The sequence below is a fragment of the Ostrea edulis genome, chromosome 5 (genome assembly GCF_947568905.1).
Source record: "Ostrea edulis chromosome 5, xbOstEdul1.1, whole genome shotgun sequence".
NCBI classification, from domain to species: domain Eukaryota; kingdom Metazoa; phylum Mollusca; class Bivalvia; order Ostreida; family Ostreidae; genus Ostrea; species Ostrea edulis.
The window spans coordinates 6,088,343-6,113,213 of NC_079168.1; the positions used below are offsets into that span (position 1 = coordinate 6,088,343).

Below are 24,871 nucleotides of genomic sequence, written 5' to 3' on the forward strand. Positions count from 1 at the left end.
CAAGAAATAAAACCTGTTTTGTATGATTTAATGGTTTCGACAGTAGAATTAGCTCACGGCTCCATGATCTACTGTATCAGATACGTTTTACTCTTTTATACAGAGGTATATTTACACAAAAAGGAAGAGACTCTTCTTCCTGATGATAAAACACTAATATGTCCAAAAGAGTCAACAACAGACAAAAATTTAACAAGATAACTAAACGAGACCTTCCACGGTAAAATTTGGTGACAAGTTTACATACATGTGATTCGAATGAAATTGAAATAGATATACTGTAGATGAATTTGATTAAACTACAGAGGAACATTGAATGTCATACAGATCCATATACTAGTTAAACTAGTAGTTTATTTCGAATTTGGCAGGTTGTCGTTTTGTCTTGTTCTTTGTTTTTGGTCTTTTGGGGTTTTTTATGATTTTATTTTTTTTTTTTTGTTGGTTTTGATTGTTTTTTTAATTACTATTTTTTTTTCTTTTATTTGCCTTTTGTAAAGACATCGTTGTGAAATCCTGTTTCGAAGAAAGGATTCATACGAATGATGCAAGGGTCACAAAAATACTTGATGAACTAGACAGCCTTCGTTTACTTCTAAACAGGTTTTAACAATTTAAATACGTATGATTTTTCTGATATGAATAAATAAAACATGCTTTCAAAACATCAACAAAAGTTCTCGTTCTACGTTGTGTTGCCACTGTGTCTTTACGTTTGATACACACAATTTTTTTAAACGAATAAATGCATGTAAACCCATATATCGTCTGCATAAAAATGTTGCTTGTATTTAGACTGTCGCCTCATCGTCTGTGTATTGAAATGGAAATTTGTTGATAACATTAACAGATCAGGTTGTGACTTTTTAAAACAACTAATGGTTTTATATTCAAATGTCCAATGTGTATATGTGCAGTGTATAATGATTTAAGAATTCAATATCTTAAAAAAATATCATTACATGTATAAAAATTTCAGTTTGTAAAGACTGGTACAAGTTTTACGTGTTTCAAATGAGACGGAACTTCAAACAAGATTAATAAATACGTTGGCCTCTCATAGAGGAATCGCCGTATATCGGATACTTTTGATGTCGGAAAGATTTATAGCGGAATTTTCTCAAAGGTTTAGACCGGAACCTTAGATTTTTGGTGCAATTTCATTTTACGAAATATATTTATCAGTAGATATTTTGGCGCTGAATGCTTTAAAGCGAATTTCCTTCATCCTCCCTACAGAGGCTCTAGGAGAGGGTGTTCTAAGTTTTAAGAACGTTTGCCCAATCCTTTTGTTGTAAACATCATAACTATAAAATAAATATGTCCAAACCAAACCAATCTCATATCTCCAGCGCCCCAATATTACCCGAAGTGCGAGGTCAACAAGATCATAACTATCTCCTCTCTCTCTCTCTCTCTCTCTCTCTCTCTCTCTCTCTCTCTCTCTCTCTCTCTATATATATATATATATATATATACTAACAACACTCAACATCCAAAGTCCAGTGTCAGATCCGAATTCAGATACGAGGTTACATGATAAAGGATATATAAAGCACTGAAAATGACCAGCAATATGAAAATATAAAATTTGACTAAATAAACAAGATAGAAATGCAGACTAATTCTGAAAATAATATTACAAATGCTGAGAAAAACCCCCAGAATGTCTATATATTGAAATTATTGAGTGTAATATGATGCAATAATCCACGTTACAAAAAAAGGACAATGTATAGTGTAGTGGGTGCGATATAGATAGATGTACATGTATATCAATGAACACTAAAAAACCCTTAAAATATCTGACCTATGTATAAAACAGATACAAAGTCAGCAGGAAAACTATGTAAAGCATAAAATAACCCAACGACACAACCCGTTTCTTCCTAAGGACAAATGAACGTTACACTTAAAGGGTTTAATGTTTCTGTTTCTGATTTTTTGTCTTCAAAAAATGAAGAATGTTCTTCCAGGATAAATCAAATATCCTATAATGCCTTAGTTAATAGAAGTGGTTTTATTACATCTACAGTTAAACTACGCAGGAAAGATGAGAAAATTGTGAATATGATGACTGCTTCTCTGTTATACACCAGTAGAGCTACACTCTCTACAGCGCTTTCTGGTGATGCAAGGCTGTCTGAAGATATACCGAAACTGAATGAGATGTACACAGGGTCCGACTCCCGACCATCTCTCAGACATCTCTTCCCACCCCTCCTTCTCCATTTTCTAACTTGTCTTGCCTCACCTCTCACACTTTTACCGCCTCCTTTTCTCGACAACCCTCCTCACTTCCCTTTTCTTCCTCCCCCAACACCTTTCCTTTTACCCTCTATGCCACCTTTATAATGAAGCGATACTTAATGCAAGCCACTTAATACAAGCTACTTAATGATAAATTTCACCGCTGCGTTGCAAGAAATCGAACGTTGCATGGTATAATTTCCCAGTATTCTTGTCTACTGCTTCCGCCTCAAGTTCCGTTCCGCGACATATCAAACACACTCCGAGTTCTCGTCGCTTCTCACTTTTGTCAGGGTCAACGTGAACCCGTAAAACCCCGATTTGGACGCAACTGGGATCATCACAGAGCAGTGGATCTTTTTTAGTAGACCTGTACACGTTCCAGAAAACCTCTGCTTTTGTATTATCAATGACGTAAAACGTTTGCCTCTTTTTCGGCTTAGATATGTAAACAATTTCTCCAATTTCTATGTGTTTGTCAAAAACGTTTCGTACAACAGCCTTTCCATCAACGATCGACTTCCTATCACTGGGGTATACGCTGCTGTAAGGTTTTTGGGTGTGTAGCCCGTATGTACATGGGCTGATGCGAGCCGATATGGCTTGAGGATTGTGGCCAAATATAACGGCTCCTTTCAGCACAGCTTTTCCAGCTTCGCTTGGAATTATAACCTTTTTGGTGTGGAAGTCTTTCTTGATTCTGTGTTGCACAACATCAGAATCCGCAAAGCCACCAACCAAAACGACTGTATCCACCCCAGTGGTTTCTGTATTATTGAAAATACTCTGGACATGATCTGTGATAGTTTTCAGTGTCTTCTCAAAGAAATGGGACACAATAGAATCCTTCAAAATCAGTTTGTTCTCTTGTACCAATTCAATTTGATCCTTAAACTGGGTCGTCTTCATGACATCACCCAGGGAAGATTCAATCATAGTGTTGTGTAGTTTTAATAACTGTATAGGGAGGGTGACAATGAGTTCATTCTGATCAGTTCCAGAGGATTTTATCTTCTTCTTGTTTTGTTCAAATTCCTCTTGCATGCTAATCCATTCATACGTGTGTTCGTACTTAAATTTTTCAAACACATCTTTGCCGAGTAACTTTTCTAGAAGATCGTAGAATTCTTTGTCAATTCCTACCCCTCCCCAGTCCCCACCCTCCGCGCACCAGAATTCCTGGAGTGTCCCATCGTCTTGTACCTCCTGTAGTGTGACGTCACCTGTACCACCTGTGTGAAATACACGCTGTATAAATACGCATCACTCATCTATTAATCCATTATTACAAAATACTTTGGTAACCCACCCTTCTTCCAATCTATTACACAGAGTTGTCGGTCCTTGGAGGACACTGGAAGAATATACAGCTTGGTATTGGAGAGTTTAATTTTCTTCAATATTTTGCGAATCATGTTAGTGAAACAGGACAGGGGTGTGACTTGTGACCTACCATAACACCGGAAATTAAGTATTTAAAGTACAGTGTACATACGCACTAATAATTAATTATTTTGTGGATGGGGTGGGAGAGGGGGTCTAAACTAACATGGTTAATCTATGTAAATTGACAATACAAATGAATTATTGCAATTTTGAGTTCATTCATGATTTATTTTTCGGTTGGCTTCATATTTGCGCATGCCTTCTTCGCACGTGGTCGGATATAAAAGAATGGCGTTGGTAAGTCTGGTTTCACTGACTGTAGATATAGGAGTATGTACGAACCTGACTAAAGTCATTATGCTAGACCATTATATGCAAGAAGGGAAATGGCACGTGGTATGCTAATAATACAGTCACGTGATCCGCAATCGGCTCGCCTCATCACGAAAGTGTGTAAAATGACAGACTGATTGATTGATTGTATATTGTTTACCGACCCTCCCGAGCATTTTTCACTAAAATTTAGGCCTATGCTGGCCGCTTATGGCCTTTGAGCAGGTAGGGGTCTTTATCGTACCACATCTGTTGGGACACGGGGCCTCGGTTTTTGCGGTCTCATTCGAAGGACCATCCCATTTAGTCGCCTCTTACGACAAGCAAGATGTACTGAGGACCTATTTTAACCCGGATCCCCACTGAGGACCTATTCTAACCCGGATCCCCACGGGATAAAACGACAGACTGTCTTCTGAAACTATTTTCATTTACATGTATATCTATACAACCGTATAATTTTTGTATGCATACTTGCTATGGAATTTTGTTTCAATATCTTAATTAAAATCTAAAATCTAACATAAAAAGTGGAGCATATATACCTATAAGAAGGATTATCAAAATCGATTTATGGGGTTGAATGAAAAATGTGAAGGTAACGAACAGTGATCAATGTCAAATATCCTTTAAAACAAAACTGAGAGCAGGACAAACATGGACCCCTGAAAACACCAGAGTGCCAAGGAGGAGTAAGTATCTCCTGCTGACTGGTCACTGTACCTACAGGAAACCCTTTATCTTCATTAGGTAAACGTGACAATCCGTAAATTATTATAAGACCGCAGGGTTTGCAAACTGTTTTTTTTTTTCTTTTCAATATGGAAGATTGACTAAAATTAATGTCCTTACTAGAAAGACTTGTTTTAGCACACTAAACCTAATATATCTCCTTTCATTTTCCATAGTTTTTTAAAACATTTTGAAGGGATCATCTTTAAAGTGGAAAATTAAGAGTTATGGTACATAAAAGTCACCTATGTTGTCAAGGTCTGAGGTAATCAAAAATGCACGCTACACATTGTCTTATCATGTTATACCAACATTCCAAAATATCAAAGGCTTAGCCCAAAATTCTATTATTTGACTTTTACATGTACATAGACATCTTTCATGGTTTCATGGGTTATCCATCTTCAATGTCTCTCTATATATATATTGATAGCCTACTTTTAAAATGATGCATGGACTCATATTTGATCATGCTTGTTTTCATATATTAGTTTAATCCTATAATCCTTTAAAACGTGATCATTATATTGGTATAAACCTAAATGTATTTATAACGTGTCATCTTAAACAAGAAACAAACACCAAGTCTCAGACCTTTTGTAAAATGACCCCTTTATGATAAAGGTCATATCTCTCCATTGACACTTTGTCTATGAATAGATCCGTTTGATTAAAATCCCCAAATTGCTATATAAAGATTCAATGCACTGGGTGCTGTTAAAATGCCTTTGTCAATCAATAAATCACAGCGTATTTTTTAAAAACATGCGATATCCGATATGTCCTTTAACAAATCAATCACCGCTCATGTTAACCTGTTTTTACACACGGTGTATTAGGATATCACCTTGACATACGGAATATAACAACTACTCTCGAATCAGGGAGTAACGCTACGTGATGCTTTTATAAAACTTGAAAATAGTGCCAAATAGATGAAATGACTTTTCATGCAATATATATATATATATATATATATATATATATATATATATATATATATATATATTATAACACCTGTTATATATACGGTAATAATCATCGATAAAATGCTTGTCAAATTAAAATTTGCATTTACAGTAAGTATATTGAAATTATTCATATTATACCTCCAAGATCAAGAACCATGTAGCGAGATTTGGGGTCAAATGTCGCCAACATTTGGGCCTCCTTCCTCTGTATCGATAACTCTTTACAATATACCGCAGCAACTTCCGGTTCTAGGGCAATGGCTAACTGATTATATGGAATCCCTGCCTTGATTTAAAAGAATTTAGAATTCATTTTTTTTTTAAGGAAATATTTTAGAAACACTTAAGGAACACAATCAGTTTCTTTGACAACATCATATAATACTATGTTCGTATCATGTCACGTGATCCAAACCTCTTTGGCGGCTTCTCTCATATACTGCTTAGCTTTCTCTGACCACATCGCAGGAACGGTCAGTACCCAGCGAATCTCGTGCTCTCCAATATAACTGAATTCACGTCTCTTTATATTTTGCAACAGCCTTTCCTTCAAGAATCTAATGGCCATTGTAAAAATGGCGATGGCTCTGTGTTTTTTCCCATTTATATCTTCTAACTCTGTGTATAGAGTCAGTTCCTGACCAAAACAAACAAACTTACACAGAACAGTAATAAACAAACTTATACAGAACAGTAATAAACAAACAAACAAACAAATTTACACAGTAGTAAACTACAAGCAAACTTATAAAGAACAGTAATAACTGCAAACAAACTTGCATTTGCGAACTTTCGAGATAAGTAATAACGATCGTGATTGACCTTACATGTACGATTCCAGTAATGAATGAACATAATGGCCAATTCACAGCGTCAAATAAAATTTAACAAACATCAATGGATTATTTGAAGAAGACAAATAAAAATTATTAATTAGATGTAGATGTGAGGTAATATTGTTTTCACGTACTCAGTAAACTAAATCATGCAGTTTTTGTAATTAAATACGAGTGAAAAATTTAAAACAATATACAAACCGAAAAAATCTTACAATTTGTCGGTGAAGTGTCATCTTGAAATGTCGGAAGTAATAGTGCTCTCGATGAGCACTTTTTAACGCAAAGTTTTTGTATTTATCTTCTGCCTCTACTCCGAACGACAGGAACTTCCTCTCCGGATCCAGCAGCACGGTAGTGGGCTCTTGGAGAGAATTCATATCTCCCTTGTTGTCCTGCTGGTTTCCCCAAATACGCAAACGATTTCCCTCCTCGAAGTCCTTCCGGAGAGAAAACATGACCCCACAATACGTGGTGCCAAAGTCGATGGCCGCAGAGAGGAGGTAGTCCTCCCTCAAAGTAAGCGCCATGTTTTTATTTACTTCGTTGTAAAGTCTATCCTTGTACAGTGTTTACCTCTTGTCCCACCCTTGTTTGAATGGCAGCATGCCAACAGTTTATTCTGGTGTCTGTTATATTTAGATCTTAACTTTGTGTTTGTGTGTGACCTATTAAGGAACCGGGTACGCGGGAGGGAATACCGGAATTTAAACATTCAAATTTCCAAATTTGATTAATCATTTATTGGCTCAAATCCAATTTAAATAATTGACAAAGACTGGTACAGAAATTCATACATCATATAAAGTTTTACGAAAGAACATCATTTTATCTTAATTTGTCGCATAACAGCATAAAAAGACAGCTACATTTATAATAGTCTATTACGGGTTACATGATAAAGCTTTATTCCTTGTCTAAAACAATCACTCATAAAGTTTGCGATTTAGACATGAATTGCAAAGATTTTTTTATCTTCGAAACAAACGACATGAACTACAACATTAACTGGAAATGACATGACGTATTGACATGCCCAAATTCTTTTTTCTATTGTGTACATAGATATAAATTTATGTCAATATTGTTAATGGTTAACAGACTTTCACGCCACCATGCAGCTGGATCTTCTTTATGATCACAAACATGAAAAGGTGAAGATAACTAATAGTGATCAATCTCGTGAATCTTATAAATAGCATAAATTTAAGAGTATGGCAAACACGAACCCCTGGACATCAGAGATGGGATGATAAATTATATGTTATAGGGGTTTCAACAGTATCGTTTGAAGTCAGCATTTCACATAATATGGTCGTGATGAAGATCTAATTTACGGATACAACCTATCATTGGGTCGAATGCCGTCTGGCATGTGTCATAACAATTGTTAGGCCGTTCACAGTCCGTGGCGATCCGGGTTAGAATAGTTCCACTAAATGGGGCGGTCCTTCGGATGAGACCTCAGAAACCGAGCCCCCTTGTCACAGCAGGTGTGGTACTATAAAGATCCCTCCTTGCTTGAAGGTCGTAAGAGCTGAGTACAGGCCTAACTTTTGCAGCCCTTCATTGGCAATGGTAACGTCTCCATATGAGTGAAAAATTCTTGAGTTGGACGTTAAACATTATACTATCAATCTTTATTCACTGATTTTGTCTAAGGATTACTCCATTTACCTAATCAAGATATGAGGCTCTAAGTGAGTATGACCGGTCGATAGGGGATGCTTACTTCTCCTAGACACCCGGTCCTACCATTCGTATATCCAGGGGTCCGTGTTTGGCCCATTCTTAAATCTGTATTCCATATATGAGTGATGAGATTGACCACTTTTCATTATCTTCACCTTTACATTGACGAAGCAGCTGTTTATGATTTTGAAAAGCCTAAACTTTAAATTCTTGAATAATGGACACAAAAAGTGTTGAAAAGTCGTACATTTCGATGAAGTTGATTTTAGTACAATTCTGTGATTTTAAATATACTTTTTTTTTTTTTTTTTCTTTTTTTTTTTAGATTTTTGACAAACAACATTGTAATCCCATCATTCCTCGAATATGTTGCGACAGAAACCTTCTGAATGTTCTCCTTCACAGCAGTTAGTATTTTCGAGAGTAGTAAAGAGAACACTTACTGGATCGTGCACTGTGTCTTTTTGGTAAGGGGTTTTGAAATCCAGTACACGTACGGTAATTCAAATGCATTTATCTCATTTAGTGCAGGGATATCAAATGTGCTTAGAAACGAATCGTAATTTTTAAGAACTTTTTTCCTTTTAAAGAAAACTGATAGAATAAATTTATTGGATTATCTTAAATTATCAATTGTAGAATTAAAGCCAATAATCTTACAAACGAAGACATTAATTGTTGTTATAATCTTTGTAAGCTGTAACCATTGTACATGTATATTCCTCGTGTAATCTACAGGTACCTAATCACTTCTTGTTTACAAAATACAGAAGCACAGATGGCATGCATATGTGTTTTAACATCTAATATTCCTCGAATATCTTTAATTCATTCTGCCTATCTCTTCCTGTTCGTGTTCTAGCACAATGCAAATTTTGCAGCCTTTCATCTGCGTTACTACCAATGTTTGCTTTTTGTTTATTTTTTTTTTATTCTTTGTTCTGTGTTTTGAAAGATTCATTTTCATTTAATCCTTCTAAACCTTTTTTGTATACTTTGTAACGTAGTTATTGTAAACTGCAATATATTATTTATTTTATTATTATTATCATATTTTCCTTATTTTAAGTTATAACACTTACAAATGTATATTGCTTCTTTACGATTCTTAATGCTATGGTTGAAGTTAGTGCTTAAATTTTATAGTGAAATACTTTTGTTTGATTTGTATTTAATTCTTAACTTCTGAAATTGTCTATTTATATAGCATGCGTGTAAATTTGTAAATGTGTTTTTTTTTACATGCTTACCTTGTGATATTTGTATTTTATTTTGTCTGTGATATTCGGTTTAAGAGCTATAGAGCTCATGTTATTTGTTTATATTTGTGCACAGTGCCGACTTACCGTAAATAAAATCTACTTACTCACTTACTGACATTCTTTGATGAATTCACAGCAGAGATGAAGTAAAGATCGAGCCTCTCTGAAGTTGGGACCTTTTGAAATGAGTGTGATTTTGGGTCGTCATTTTCAAATATATCTGATTTACATCACCTGTAAAGATATATGTCCAGCTGAACTATCGTTAAAAGACGAGGAAGAGCATACTATGGATTTTATATCAGGTGATTCTTGTCGTCATGTAGCTACTATAAAGCTTATTATCAAAACTATAGGATGTAATAGTAGAAGATAATTTGGTGCAGACTTAAACCTGAAATATGATGAAATACAAGGCTAAACTTGTTATGCCAAAAAAAAAACAAACCCCACTGATATTTATGTTACAAAACATATAATGACATTCCTTTGTTGGCAAACAATTGAACCTATGGTGCGCGTGTTATTCGGAATTATTTGTATCCACAACGCGGTGGTTGATAGATCCTGTGATGGGCAACATCCGTAACACGCGGTGGTTGATAGATCCTGTGATGGGCAGCCTGTGATGGGCAACATCCGTAACACGCGGTGTTGATAGATCCTGTGATGGGCAACATCCGTAACACGCGGTGGTTGATAGATCCTGTGATGGGCAACATCTATAATCACAGGTGTCTGTATTCTGGTGTTGAAGAATCAAAGTGTTGTCAGGTGTTGTATTTTGTTTTTGTTGGGGGGGGGGGGGGGGGGGGGGACTTCAAATGACCTATTTAAAACTTTCAAAGGATGATGTAAACCTATTTTTTTCTTGATTCAAATGCGACATGAGCTACATATGGTTTATTATACGACTGATTTCCATAGCTACGATTACGTCTTGGTGTGAAAAGCTAGTTCCATCATCGCGTCATTCCCATGAGGACTATATTACTTTCAGTATTATCACTTAGTACGAGAGGGGCCTCCGTGGCCGAGTGGGTTCTCTCTTCCACCAAGAAAAACTGGGTGCCACCATATAACTGAAAAATTGTTGAATGTGGCAGAAAACATCAAAACAAACAAAAACAAACTTAGTACGAGAAGCAGAATCTAGTGTTCTGGTCCAGAGCACGTGATGTTCTCGTTGTTTTCAGGTTGCTGGTAAAACAAATGGAGATAGAGCACATGTTGTCTGATAGAGAATCATCAAAATTCATTTCAGTCCATAATTCAGGCATATGATTTGTTAGTTTGTACCAAATCTTGTCACTTAACGATTGAATGGAAAACGTATCCTTAGTATTCCGAAGAACCTCTAAAAATGCCACAACCGTTCTGTGGGAGCTTACATGTATGACCCGATAAGTAGACTTTATTCACACTTTGAATTATTTACTGCAGCAACTGATCTGTTAGAGCTTATGTCTCTGATAGAGGGACATTTTATACTGCATCAACTGTTCTGTTAGAGTTTGTGTCCCTGATAGAGAGACACTTTATACTGTATCAACTGTTCTGTTAGAGTGTGTGTTCCTGATAGAGAGACACTTTATACTGTATCAACTGTTCTGTTAGAGTGTGTGTCCCTGATAGAGAGACACTTTATACTGTATCAACTGTTCTGTTAGAGTTTGTGTCCCTGATAGAGAGACACTTTATACTGTATCAACTGTTCTGTTAGAGTGTGTGTCCCTGATAGAGAGACACTTTATACTGTATCAACTGTTCTGTTAGAGTTTGTGTCCCTGATAGAGAGACACTTTATACTGTATCAATAGTTCTGTTAGAGTTTGTGTTCCTGATAGAGAGACACTTTATACTGTATCAACTGTTCTGTTAGAGTGTGTGTCCCTGATAGAGAGACACTTTATACTGTATCAACTGTTCTGTTAGAGTGTGTGTCCCTGATAGAGAGACACTTTATACTGTATCAACTGTTCTGTTAGAGTTTGTGTCCCTGATAGAGAGACACTTTATACTGTATCAATAGTTCTGTTAGAGTTTGTGTTCCTGATAGAGATAGAGACACTTTATACTGTATCAACTGTTCTGTTAGAGTTTGTGTCCCTGATAGAGAGACACTTTATACTGTATCATCTGTTCTGTTAGAGTCTGTGTCCCTGATAGAGTGACACTTTATACTGTATCATCTGTTCTGTTAGAGTTTGTGTTCCTGATGGAGAGAAACGTTTTACTATATCAACTGTTCTGTTCAACTCTGTGTCCCTGATAGAGTGACACTTATTTTAAAACAAGAATGTGTAGCAAAGAAAAAAGTTGGTTGTGGGTTTTTTTGGGGGGTGGGTGGGTGAGTAAATATTTATCGGGTTAGGATTTTTACAAACCGTTACATCCTAACCTAACCAGCGGATATGGGGTAATTAATATGTAAAGCAATATGTATACAATAAGCACTCACAAATAAAGGAAGAAGAAAAGAGGAAAGCTAGAATAATATGAAAAAAAGTGTTATAATACTCTGGCTACATAATCCTTATTCAAAAAGTAAGCCAAGGTTTAGAGGTATAGGACAGTCATATAATGCCAGTCTTTGCATGTAACTTACTAAATTGTGTACTTAAAACAGTATCCATACATATAGCAATATCAATTCATAAAATTTTATTATTGTATTCTAAGAAAAAAGTTATCAGATAAGGATTTGTGTGACTTATTTGGCAGGAAATATTCATTTTACACTCTATCCGGAAGGAAGTGATTTAAACCAATATTTACAATGTGGACCTATAGCTACTAAATCAAGAACAGAGTAAACACGAGCCTATAAAAACATTGGGGGGGGGGGGGGTGTTGTTGTTGTTGTTGTCTTGAAATGTAGATATACAAAGGGGATATTTTTGCTTGTCAAACTAATCGAAGAATTACCTGAAATTTATAAATTCAAACTAAAAGTTATATACATGTAGATCATGTAGATAATCTGTTTGTTTCTGCTCTTGTTATCTATCTATATCTATTTATGTGGTGTGTTTGCATGGCTCACTAGACCTTTTTTTCTAGTTTATTATTTATTTTTTAGTTAATTGCATCAGCAATGAAATTTTAAATATGTATACGATTGATTTACTACCATTATTGATTTTAATTATATTTAAATTATTTTCAAAGTTCTTATGCTATTTATCCAGCTTTCTATTTGAAACAGCTTACACTTTTCGCAATATTAGCAACAAACATTGCTAATACTTATCATTTCCATTAGTGGAACTCTTCAAATTAAAGGCGCGTAAAGTCGTGCTACCGGGACAACATACGTAAACATTACTTAGGCATACGTAATATAAATTATAGTATCGAATACATATTATAACCGACTGCAAACAACGACACTGATTAAAATTCTAAAGGCAAATTTAGGAATTTGGTTATTCTTACAAGAAAACGGACGAACTTATTAAACTATGTGAATCATTAGATTTAATGATACTAAATCTGCCCCCTGGACCCTGGACCCACTGCCTCATAAAGTGCTGCCCCTGGATATAAAACATCAATCGCAAGAAGAACTGTGAAGGGAAAAACCAATATGCACATCCGACACAATGACTTTTCTTGTAATTGATGGGATTCATATGTTATTAAAATTATTCTGTCAGATTATGAAGACATTTTATTTTATCATACCATTTGGACAGGTTCATATGGCATGGACTTTGTAATGGTTAATGTAACCCCCCCCCCCTCTCTCTCTCTCATTTTCAAATATTTTAGAATAAGTTATATATTTGCCAAACTGCATTTTTTTTTAGACGTTTATAACACTCATTAACACAACAAATGCGTTTCTAAACTGCATCTAAGCTATTTTGAAAATTACAAAATATTGACAGAGAACATCGTTGTTTGGAATTTTTATAATAGGTGTAGTAGAGTTTAAAAAAACATGTAACATCCTTGATAAATTAGTTTTAGAATATTTTTAAAATGCAGTTTGACCAATGGCTATTTTATTTAAAAGTACACCATGTACATTAACTTAAAAAAAGGGGGGGGTGGGGGGTGCTATGAACGTTTCGTATAGGAATGAGAGTACCAAACCCCCGTATGCGTAACCCGGACGGAGTTTACCCAAGATTGAGCGGAGATATAAATGCCTAGGTGTTGCGTGATTGGCTAATATCAGGAGTGAAATTATTTGGAATTGAAAGAAATATTATAGAGGTTCAAATTAATTGTCAGGATGAAAAATTATCGTACAAAATCGAGAAATGACTGAGGAAATTACCATGGTAGGGGTGTGCTTAAAATGAAGTGTGTAATTTACTGCAGATTGCTATGTGTTTTAAAAAAGTACAAATATGGCCTATAAAGGCACGGGAGCCTATATATTTTTTGTCATTTTTTATCAACACTTGGAATGAACATTGAAATGTTTGCGGTCATTTATTTAAAATCGATATAGTTAATTAGTGAGAGGGCCAAAGGTTAACATTGAGGTCTATGGGAAATGAATTGGTACTCTTTTCCCTTTATGTCCCAGTAATCTCGCACTTGCTCGCGAGACTTGTGCATTTTCTTACCAATGACGCACAAGAGTCATCAAAGCGAGATAACTCTAATGTGCTGGTAATGAGAAGTATTGGCTTGAATTTTAATGATGATTTTTATACACGTGTTAAACACGTCTACTCTTGCTTATAGTATTTTATTTCTTCCTCTTAGTCTTATGCTGTCGTATCTGTATATTCTTGCATGAAATGTTTTGTTATATTTTGTATTCTTTTGTTAATCTGTAATATGTCTGTGAATATGTGTACAAGCATGCTATGTGTCTTTGTCTTTGATATACATGTATGTGATAGTCGGTTAAAAAACCCTACAGAGCTTGTGTTTGATTGTTGAATGTACTTTAAATAAAATTCCGGGTAATATTTATATCAAGTCCAGTTATTAATGATGCGTCATTTCTGTAGGAATAGAATAATTGAATAAGGAAGAAACTCGGGTTTGTTGTATATTTTGTATTCAATCATATCATATTACATCACTCATGAGTTCGCGGAAAAAAGAATTAGGAAAGTCGAATCAGTTTAGGAACGACTATTGAATATTCAACGCAGCCAAAACTATTGTAAACAAAACCGGCGTGCCCAAACAGTGAGACAGTACAGAGTTTCAACATTTCGTTACACAGATACAAGGACCGATCAAGGAATTCATTGGTTTAATACACGAGCTAATCGTGTACTTGAAAAAATCTACTGAGGTTAGCATTCATTGTGTATGCATGAACAAATGAAATTAGAATACTGTAGAAGATTCGAGATGGAACAACCAGAATATGAATGAGTCATAGTTTAATTTATGATGAAGTGTGGTGGTCATTCAGAAACTTTTTCTCTCTGCAGGGTACTGGATGGGGTCTTGAGTTCACTACTAGCGTTTTGTTTTGTAATCCATATAGATCTAAAGTTATAAATTTTCCAGATATGGCGAAGGTGATCACACAAGAGACGTACGATGCTGTCGTTAAGGAGAACATGCAGGAGTTTGAGATGAGTGCGGAGGAGGCGGTGTCAGACGCTGTAGAACAGTTCCAATCCCAGGTCAGTGGGGATTGTATTCTGTGATTATTAGGGGAAACCTTTTTTCACTCGTGTATTCTCTTTTGGGAATGTGCAGGCTCATCAAACTTCTCAATAGAGAATAATTAATCTTTTTCTGTAGTATCTAATGCTGTAATACACGTATTTACATGTACCTAAATTGTCAAAGAAATCATATACATGTATATACTAGCATGTATTTACTATTGCCCCCCCATGCCCTCCCCCCCCCCCCCCCCCCCCCATTCTTTCTCTTACACACACACACACACACACGTAATGTTTAAGAATTCGAGGTTATATTCCAAGCCTATTCTATCATAAGCACACTGAATTCAAACTTATGTTATGTTCTTCTCATTATTTTAGGGGGTAAATCTCTTAAACATCATTAAGGACCCCACCTTATATGAAGCTGATGGTGCAAAGAAGGAGCTGCCTGTAATATCTGCTTTAAACAACCTCAGTTCTTCTCTATCAACCGATAACGAAGAGCAAATTATCAATTACCTAGCCAAATTAAAACTAGAATGTGACAAAGATTTAGCTGTTAGATGTACAGCTGGCAACAATGATGCCTACAGTGTTCTTCTGAAAACCGTGGAAAAATACAAGAACAGTATTGGTCTCTTGAAACAGACCCTGGTATCCCTAATTTCATTGACCAATGGACAGCCAGACTTATTGGATAACAAAGGGAAGGAACTCATTTTAGAACTATTAGAAACATATTCATCAAACTTTGAGGTTTTAGAATCAGTTCTACTGTTTATTAGAAACACTTGTATTAGACATGAGGAAAACAGGCAATCCTATGTAAAGTTAGGGTTGATAGCAAAGCTAGCCTCTGTGTTGAAAACTCAGCACAGAGAACCATCCGTCGTCATGGTGACATGTCAGACTCTTCAGGTGTTGACATTTGATGATGATGTCAGAGTTCCATTTGGTCAGGCACATGAACATGCCAGGATGATAGTGACTGAAGGAAATGTGTTGAAAATCATCCTAGATCTGTGTAAAGGTTTGTAGTTTTGTCTTTTTTTTTTTTTTTTTTATCATTGCACACTGTTACAGTAGTGGTAGATGTAATGGTGAGACACATTCAATATGTAAAAGAGCAAAATACTTGAAAATAGCAAAATTATTGAACTTGTAAGCATGATTTTTTAGCTCTCTTGTGTTCTGTCTTATATGTTAGTCTCAATTTCATGCAAGCACTGAAAATAAACAATTAATTTGCAGTGTGATAGAGTACCACTTTTATGTGAATTGGTGTTGATAGTTGTGACTTGTCTTTCTTTCTGTACAGTTTTAACACTGTTGTTCACCCTTTAGTACTTTGTATCTATAGATTTCACAGACCGCACAGAAGTGATGAGTGAGCTGTTTGCCACGGTCAGTAAACTTGTGGTCAGGGACGAGTTTTGTCAAACTGTAATGGAAATGGGTGGAATCGACCTCATTCTGTCTGCATTTCAGGAGAGCATCACAAACAAGGTGGGTCTCCTAATGTATTCGTCAAACTTGTCTTGTTTGTGATGTAGTGTAAGTAACCAACATTAAGTAAATATTTTTTGAAACAGAATTTGATATTCCTGTTCTTTCCCATCAAATCTTCTAAATCTACACTGTTAAAAAAACATGCAGAATAACTCATTTTCCTGTTCCACAATAGAATTAGCATCATGGTACGGTAGAAGGTTTCATGGTGATATAATTAAGGTTGGGGTAATACATGTATCAGTAACCCGAGACATGTATACTAAAATAGTACTTGATTATCAATCTGATTAAATTCAGCTCCTGAATTCATTCCTCTTTTTATTTTTAATTGTCGTGTAGCGATGTCGTGTACTGGTAAAGTGTGATTTTTGTTTATAGGTAAAAATGAACTTGCACTACTTCTACTTTGTTGAGAACTATTAGGCTAGTAGGGGTAAATTCACATTCTCTGTGAAATATAAAAATGAAGTCGTGGAAGGAAAAACTACTTTTTCCATCCCTTCTCTTGACATGGAAATACAATACTCTCCATCTTTTCTTTTGACCAATAAAGAAACACTCTCCATCTCTTCATTTGACCAAAGAAAACACTCCATCTCTTCTCTTAACCATACCATGAAAGAAAGGAAGACCCCATGATCTGAAGCATGCATATGGTAAAAGTTGTTGCAGTCATAATTCAGATTAAAAAAAAATGAAGTTATCATATTGCAGAGTAAAATGGACATCATTTTCATAATACAGATTTAAAAATGGAGATCACTTGTTATACCCCCCGCAACAAGTTGTGGGGGGGGTATACTGGAATCGGGTTGTCCGTCCGTCCGTCCGTCTGTAGACGCAATGGTTTCCGGACTCTAAAGCATTATCCTTTCCACCTACCGTCACCATATCATACATATGGACTACCCATGGGATGAAGATGTTCCCTATCGATTTTGGGGTCAAAAGGTCAAAGGTCAAGCGCACTGGACATCGAAGTAGCAATATGGTTTCCGGGCTCTAAAGCGTTATCCTTTCCACCTACAGTCACCATATCATACATATGGACTACCCATGGGATGAAGATGTTCCCTATTGATTTTGGGGTCAAAGGTCAAGCGCACTGGACATCGAAGTAGCAATATGGTTTCCGGGCTCTCAAGCATTATCTTTTCCACCTACAGTCACCATATCATACATATGGACTACCCATGGGATGAAGATGTTCCCTATTGATTTTGGGGTCAAAAGGTCAAAGGTCAAGCACACTGGACATCGAAGTAGCAATATGGTTTCTGGGCTCCAAAGCATTATCCTTTCCACCTACAGTCACCATATCATACATATGGACTACCCATGGGATGAAGATGTTCCCTATCGATTTTGGGGTCAAAAGGTCAAAGGTCAAGCGCACTGGACATCGAAGTAGCAATATGGTTTCCGGGCTCTAAAGCGTTATCGTTTCCACCTACAGTCACCATATCATACATATGGACTACCCATGGGATGAAGATGTTCCCTATTGATTTTGGGGTCAAAAGGTCAAAGGTCAAGCGCACTGGACATCGAAGTAGCAATATGGTTTCCGGGCTCTAAAGCGTTATCCTTTCCACCTACAGTCACCATATCATACATATGGACTACCCATGGGATGAAGATGTTCCCTATCGATTTTGGGGTCAAAAGGTCAAAGGTCACACGCACTGGACATCGAAGTAGCAATATGGTTCGGTTTGTCATGCCATTTGTTTTTTACACTCAGAAAAGAGGTAGTTTATGCCTATTACCAACACCCTTTGGGAGATTGGGGTAAGCGGGGGGTATTCTTAGTGAGCATTGCTCACAGTACCTCTTGTTTTTATTTTGCAGGATAGAATATCGCAGATTATCTTTAATGAAGTTAATCTCCACTGCACATTAAAAAACACTTAAACTTTAAAACTAAAGAGCTAGGTACATTTGTTATCATAACTAGGCCCTGCAAAATACTTAAAAAATGAAGAACAATTATCAATACATATCATGGATATGAAGTTGATGATCCCAAGTATTTATATATACAAACATATCGGTGGATCTAGGTGTCTTGTAATGTTGAGTACTATTTAAACCTATCCAGAATCTGGAAAATGGACGAGTTTCTTTACTTTTTTTACCTTTTAGGAAAAAACTCCATGTTACCACATGCATCGGCCACAAAAAGCAGTAAACTAGAGATAGATTATCCTCAAAAGAAGTAATTGTGCATGTTTTGTGTTGGCTGTGGCCAATTTCTTTTTTCTTCTTCAAATCTAATCAGGCGTTTGATTTTGACGTTTGTGTACAGGCGGATCGCCATAGCAATGAATTGTACGGTGATATCACAAAATTAATCACAACTTAACGTACTTGTTATTTTTTTGCAACCACAATGATGTAATGTATTGATAATTACATTCTAAAAAATATCAGTTTATGAACAAATCCAGTTCGAGTCATTGAAATGCAGACAGCAACTGGGCCGAATCAAATGCAGCAGGCCAGCTATGATGCACAGTTGTACACCAAATCTTGTCTTAATTTCTATAAATGTATACAAATGAAATGTTTCTGTTGCTGATAAAATCATAAATATGCAATAATAATGCCAATATAAAGGTATATTGGTTAATCCAACATTTTAATACACATCATCTAAAAATAGTATTGAACCTTGTTTACATTGACAATGTACAGTACGGACCAAAAATCTTTGTATGCATTTGATAGATTTCAAATGAGCCGTTCCAAGCAAAACAGTTTTAAAATGTCATGGTGAAAAATGTGACGTCATTTTTGCATACTTTTAAAGAAAGACGTCATGATTACCAATCACAAGTAACTCATATTTGATAGAATGTTCAAGTCTTCTCTTGGGTATAAATGAATAATTGTTTAACATTTAGGCCTTACAACCATGTCAAAAAAATAGTAGCATCTGCATAATTATGTAATTTATTACTGGAAATTAGCGTTAGAATCAAGAGTTATAAATCTACTTAAAATATTATACATGTATCTATACAGGCACATAACATTGTTTTTGGGTTTTTTTTTCAAACAAATTTATTTTTTTTTAAAATTGGGGGGGGGGGGGGGGGATTATATTATTTTGAATTCATTAATCATACTCGCAATATTGTTGGTAAAATGTGCTTATATCATAAATAAGCAGTGAGCAATTTTTTAATGACTGTGAAATTCACGTGTAGCATCTTTAACTTAAAATGAGAATCAATAATCCAAGTATTTCATTTTGAATTCAAAATATGAAATATGACAGAGAGAAAGATTTTCAAGTATCCATCATGAGGATGGGAAAGAAAGACATCCAGATTCAGAGACACATAAACAGAGAGTAACTTTATCGAAATTGAAATCTAAAGTGATAATTTCATTTTAGGATGCCAGGTTTTGGTCCTAAATATTTGGGACAAGATCAAAAAAGCTCAATGTCTGATAAAAATCTTAATTCAAATATTTTAGGGGAGGGGGACTCCCGCAAGTTTCGGTCATCAAACATCAATTTTATTATAATACATGAATAATGTTACAGCACAGCGAACAGGCCTGAAATAACCCATATATTTAAAAATAACATTTATTACATTTTAATGAACATTTAAAGTGACATTCAAATACTACATTTGTTAATAAACATTAGAAAATGTATATATTGTTATTTAGTACTATTGTGTTACTGCATGATAATCGATTTGGGTGAACATTCATCTATGTGAATTGAAAGTTTTTTATCAAACATAACGTTTTATCTTGCCAATATGTTTTTGTTTTTAATTGTTGATGTGCCGATACCCATTATTGTTGAGTGCCCAAATGTTACATTATTACCGATATTTATAGAACGTCCAACATTTCCTAAATAGTGTGTGATTTTTTCCTAATAAAAATTATTGTCGTAATGCTAGTGAATTATCCATGATATTTACCAAATATTACGGAAATATGACTACCATAAATCATAGAAGTAGGCCTATAAGAAGAGTAGGTCTGCGCACATGCTTTCATTATAATCAAAGGAAAATTTGAGCATCTTTCTATCATTGTAAAATGAAGTTAGATGAATGAACAGTTTACTTCAAAGCTATGGCAAGAAAAACTTTAACTTGCTTTGTGATTTGATGATTATCTTCAGGGAAACAATATAATTTTTATATTCTTATTCCTTCATCCAATTCTGGGTCTTGTCTAGCATACTGAGCTAAAGAAATACACAAATCTAAAAAGAAAAACGAGAGCAGTAGAGGAAGAAAAAAAAAACAGATCCCGAGTTAAATACATTTTACACTGTTTATCATTTCTTATTTTAAAAATTGAACCCTAATGTTGAATAAAAATTTACCTGTTGTTGGTAAATTTAAAAAAAAATCACAATATATTCGGCCTCCTATATAAGAAAAAACAATCATCAAAAACCAGTTTGCTAAATTGATGCCAAATATCGTAGTCAGAAATGTTCTCTCTCACCTGTCCCAACACCCTGCTTGGAATTTTCTATTTTTTTCTATCCGCAAACGTTACCAAATCCACGTGTTTTTCACCTGTGTGTAAACAGCCTGAGTGCACCCCAAGAAGTAGCTTTAGTTACCAACATCAAATAGTCCCTTAGTAAACTACAAATTACACAGAATTTCCTAATCAGGATGCAAATATTGAGAGAAAAGGATAACAGAAAATGAGAAAATGGCACATGTAAGAAAAATTCTTTTAAATATATGAAACTAAAATACATTAAGTTCATTTTGATTTTGATTGGACAATTATATGTTATGTACCAGTGTGATACCTTAATATCCACAGCATGATAAAGGGGAATTACACATTCTTTCAATTTTCTATTGAAAGAAATAATTAATTCAACTTGTTAAATATAAAAACGACATTTAAGAGAAAAACAACATTATTTTAATTCCAGTCACTTTCCTTTTAATGTATTTTTCACATGGGTAAAACTATATGACAAAATTTGAAAATATCAATCAAATATGGAAGACCCATGCAACGTACACCAAGCACAAAAAATATTTTAAAAAGAATTCATGAAAAAAAGAAAGACTGTTGATCGACTATATATGCATAAGTGATAGCTCATATTTATTGTGCCAAAATTCGCACATTTTTGGCAATAATTGGTAATGATAGGTTACAAAAACATAGTTTAGCCTAGTTCTTAATTCCACAGTTAAAACTAAACACAATTATCTTTTATTTTCTAGATTTATTTCTATTCCATTTAGGGTCGGATATTTTGAAGTAGTTCTTCATTGCTTTCCAAGACGTTCTTAAACGTCAATGTCATGACGTTATTTGCATTTTTTTGGTTAGAAACAACACTATATTTCAATTAATGTGTTCTGATAATGGCATATTGTGGACAGGGTCGATTTTGCTCCCTAACGTACCTAGTTCTTTCTTCCATAGGACCTAGCCAAACAGGCCCTGAGTGTAACCAAAGCTCTGGCTGGCAATGACAAAGTGAAGGAAGTCGTCGTACAGAACGGCGGAGTTCAGGTCATTCTGTCGGCCATGACAACACACCAGGCCAACCCAAAAATCGCAGAGCTTGGGGCAGCTACCATAGCTGCCATTGTACTGAGAAATCCCAGCAATTGTAAGAGGGTAATGGAATTGAATGGACACCAGGCCATACTGCAAGCCATGAAGATCCACAGTCAGGATGCTAATGTCCAGGTATTGGGAGAGTTACCTCAGTCAGGATTCTAATGTCCAGGGGGGTTACCTCAGTCAGGATTCTAATGTCCAGGGGGGTTACCTCAGTCAGGATTCTAATGTCCAGGGGGTTACCTCAGTCAGGATTCTAATGTCCAGGGGGGTTACCTCAGTCAGGATTCTAATGTCCAGGGGGGGGGGGGGGTTGTTACCTCAGTCAGGATTCTAATGTCTGAGTATGGGGAGGTTACCCCAGTCAGGATTCTAATGTCCTGGTACAGGCACCTGAAATTCTGTCAATAAGTCGCTCAGTAAAGCCAAAGATTGAAAAATCCTACCCCCTCTATATATAAATCCACAGGAGATATTATTTTTTTTATCTTTGGCTTTATTAGGCGACTTACTGACAGAATTTCAGGTGCCTGTGGTCTATGAAAGGGAGGGGGTTACCTTAGTCAGGATTCTAATGTCCAGGGAGGGTTACCTCAGTCAGAATTCTAATGTCCAGGCATGGGGAGGGTTACCTCAGTCAGAATTCTAATGTCCAGGCATGGGGAGGGTTACCTCAGTCAGAATTCTAATGTCCAGGCATGGGGGGGGGGGGGGGGGGTTTAACTTAGATTTTGATGATGTTATGAATATAGATACACAATGCTTGTCTCTGCCAGTGGCATACTGAAAAAAGGATTGAGTCATTTATGAAATTATTATTTCATAATTTTGATACATGTCATAACGAGGAATTCATTCTGACAAGAAGAAAGAAATGATAAGATCAGAATTAAGAGATCTCTATTTCGTCATGTGTGAGTCGAAGATGAAATCCGCCATTGGTATCCGACAATGGTCATGTGTGTGCTTACAGTCTTCTTTAGAATTTTTCTCTATTCTATCATATAAAACTTGAATGCATTTGAAAACACTTTGTAGCAATAATACTTATGCTGATATTGATCCAATATATCTACAGAAACAGTGCTGTATGGCCATCAGAAACCTTGTCGCCAGAACACAGGATTTCTGTGTCCTGTTTCTGGAGCTTGGTGCAGAGAGTCTGATACAGGAGGCACAGAAGAAGCACAAGTCCTGTACAGATGAAACAAAGGCAGCGCTGAGGGATCTAGGCTGCGAAGTTCATTTTGAAATAAGATGGAAGGGAGAGAATCACAGATTAGAGCAATGAATGAAATGTGACACTCGGACTCGTATTGAAATTCGTAATTATTCTGGATCTGGCATTAATTATGTTTTATTTGTACATATACATGGTTCGAAATTAACTCATGTCCGTAAGTCCGAGACTAGTAGAAAACGTGTCGGACTAGTGAACTCTCTATAGCACTAGTCCGTACGGACTAGTGAAAATCCGGAAATCAATTTTGAATTGGTAAAGATTTTAGTAAGATTTGTCTGAGTCTCTTAGATGTTTGAACTTATGGTTGATTACCTGCATGGTCAGGTGTTTGCATGACTATGACAGTCTGATCTTCCAAACACATGGAGTGCGTTTGAGACCACCGTTCTTCAAACGTGCACACATTGTCAAATTTCTGCCGATTCCGAACGCCGAGTACACATCACGAGAACGTGTTCTAGGTGCAAGAATTGCAAGTAGTGTGGTCTGAGGACATGCACGTTTGTATGCAAATGTTCTCGTCATTCACGGCTCTAACACAGTAGTTCATAACACTATAGCTCATAACTTGGTCAATCGAGTGAATTTTATTGACTTTATTGATAAAATTTCGAACTCCTGTGACTCTAAGGTCTGAACACCAAAACAACAGGAACGTCGATCTCGAACGCACTTATGGACGTTTATCAAAGGATTACCTCAGAGGTTAATATTGTATGCTTTTGAAGATCTTGAATGCGAAATAAAATATGGTCTCTTTTTCTTCTGTAGGTGTCAGAAATTGAATTGTTTGCAACTGTGATGTGTTTAGTTTGATTAAAATGAAGATCATTTTTTTATATACTGGACGGACTAGTGAAATGCTTTGCGGACTAGTTAACATCAATAGTGACTAGTCCGTACGGACTAGTGCTTGAAAAAGTTAATTTCGAACCCTGCATATATTTTGTATATTGCTGATTTTAAACTTCAACAATTAAACATTATCTTAAATGTTCTGTAAGTGTGTGCTTAATAATTGTCTATAGAATTTTAAAGGAAGTTTTATATAATATGATGAAATAGTCTTTATCAGGCTTGGAGGTTATAAAACTTGCAAGTTTTGAAACATACTCGAAAAATCTTGAGCATGTACTTTGAGTGTGAGAATGGATTTATAAATGTTTTATAATCTTCTCTTTTGAGTATGAGTACAAAAAAAAGTTTTGTAACCTCCTGGCCAGACGTTTGACAAAAGTAGTTTAGAACATATTCACAATTTACAATAGCAAGCATTAAATATTCAGGCGAGGTCAGCACAATTACATGTAATTGTGGTGCATTGTGGAATAGATTGTTGTAAGCTATACCAATGACATAGTGTACTTATGTCTCAGTAGATTATTATTAGAGTTGGATTTTAGATTCAGACTTTTTGCAACTACATAAAAGGAATTTGAAAGCATACCTCTGCCAGCGATTGATTGATTGT

The 24,871-nt window shown here is 35.6% G+C and overlaps 2 protein-coding genes across 2 annotated transcripts; one reads left to right on the top strand and one right to left on the bottom strand.

Moving 5' to 3' along the window:
- Positions 1-12: 12 nt before the first annotated feature.
- LOC130055226 (heat shock 70 kDa protein 12A-like) lies at positions 13-7,137 on the bottom strand. Its single transcript, XM_056167110.1, has 4 exons — positions 6,724-7,137; positions 6,088-6,309; positions 5,811-5,958; positions 13-3,482 (listed from the first exon to the last, which is right to left on the bottom strand). Exons 1-4 carry the CDS (start codon positions 7,036-7,038, stop codon positions 2,395-2,397), a joined length of 1,773 nt encoding a protein of 590 aa, XP_056023085.1. The 5' UTR covers positions 7,039-7,137; the 3' UTR covers positions 13-2,394.
- A 7,588-nt stretch (positions 7,138-14,725) lies between these two features.
- Positions 14,726-24,398, top strand: LOC125649551 (armadillo repeat-containing protein 6-like). Its single transcript, XM_056167114.1, has 6 exons — positions 14,726-14,874; positions 14,953-15,071; positions 15,441-16,092; positions 16,423-16,568; positions 22,017-22,286; positions 23,236-24,398. Exons 1-6 carry the CDS (start codon positions 14,811-14,813, stop codon positions 23,446-23,448), a joined length of 1,464 nt encoding a protein of 487 aa, XP_056023089.1. The 5' UTR covers positions 14,726-14,810; the 3' UTR covers positions 23,449-24,398.
- Positions 24,399-24,871: the final 473 nt, after the last annotated feature.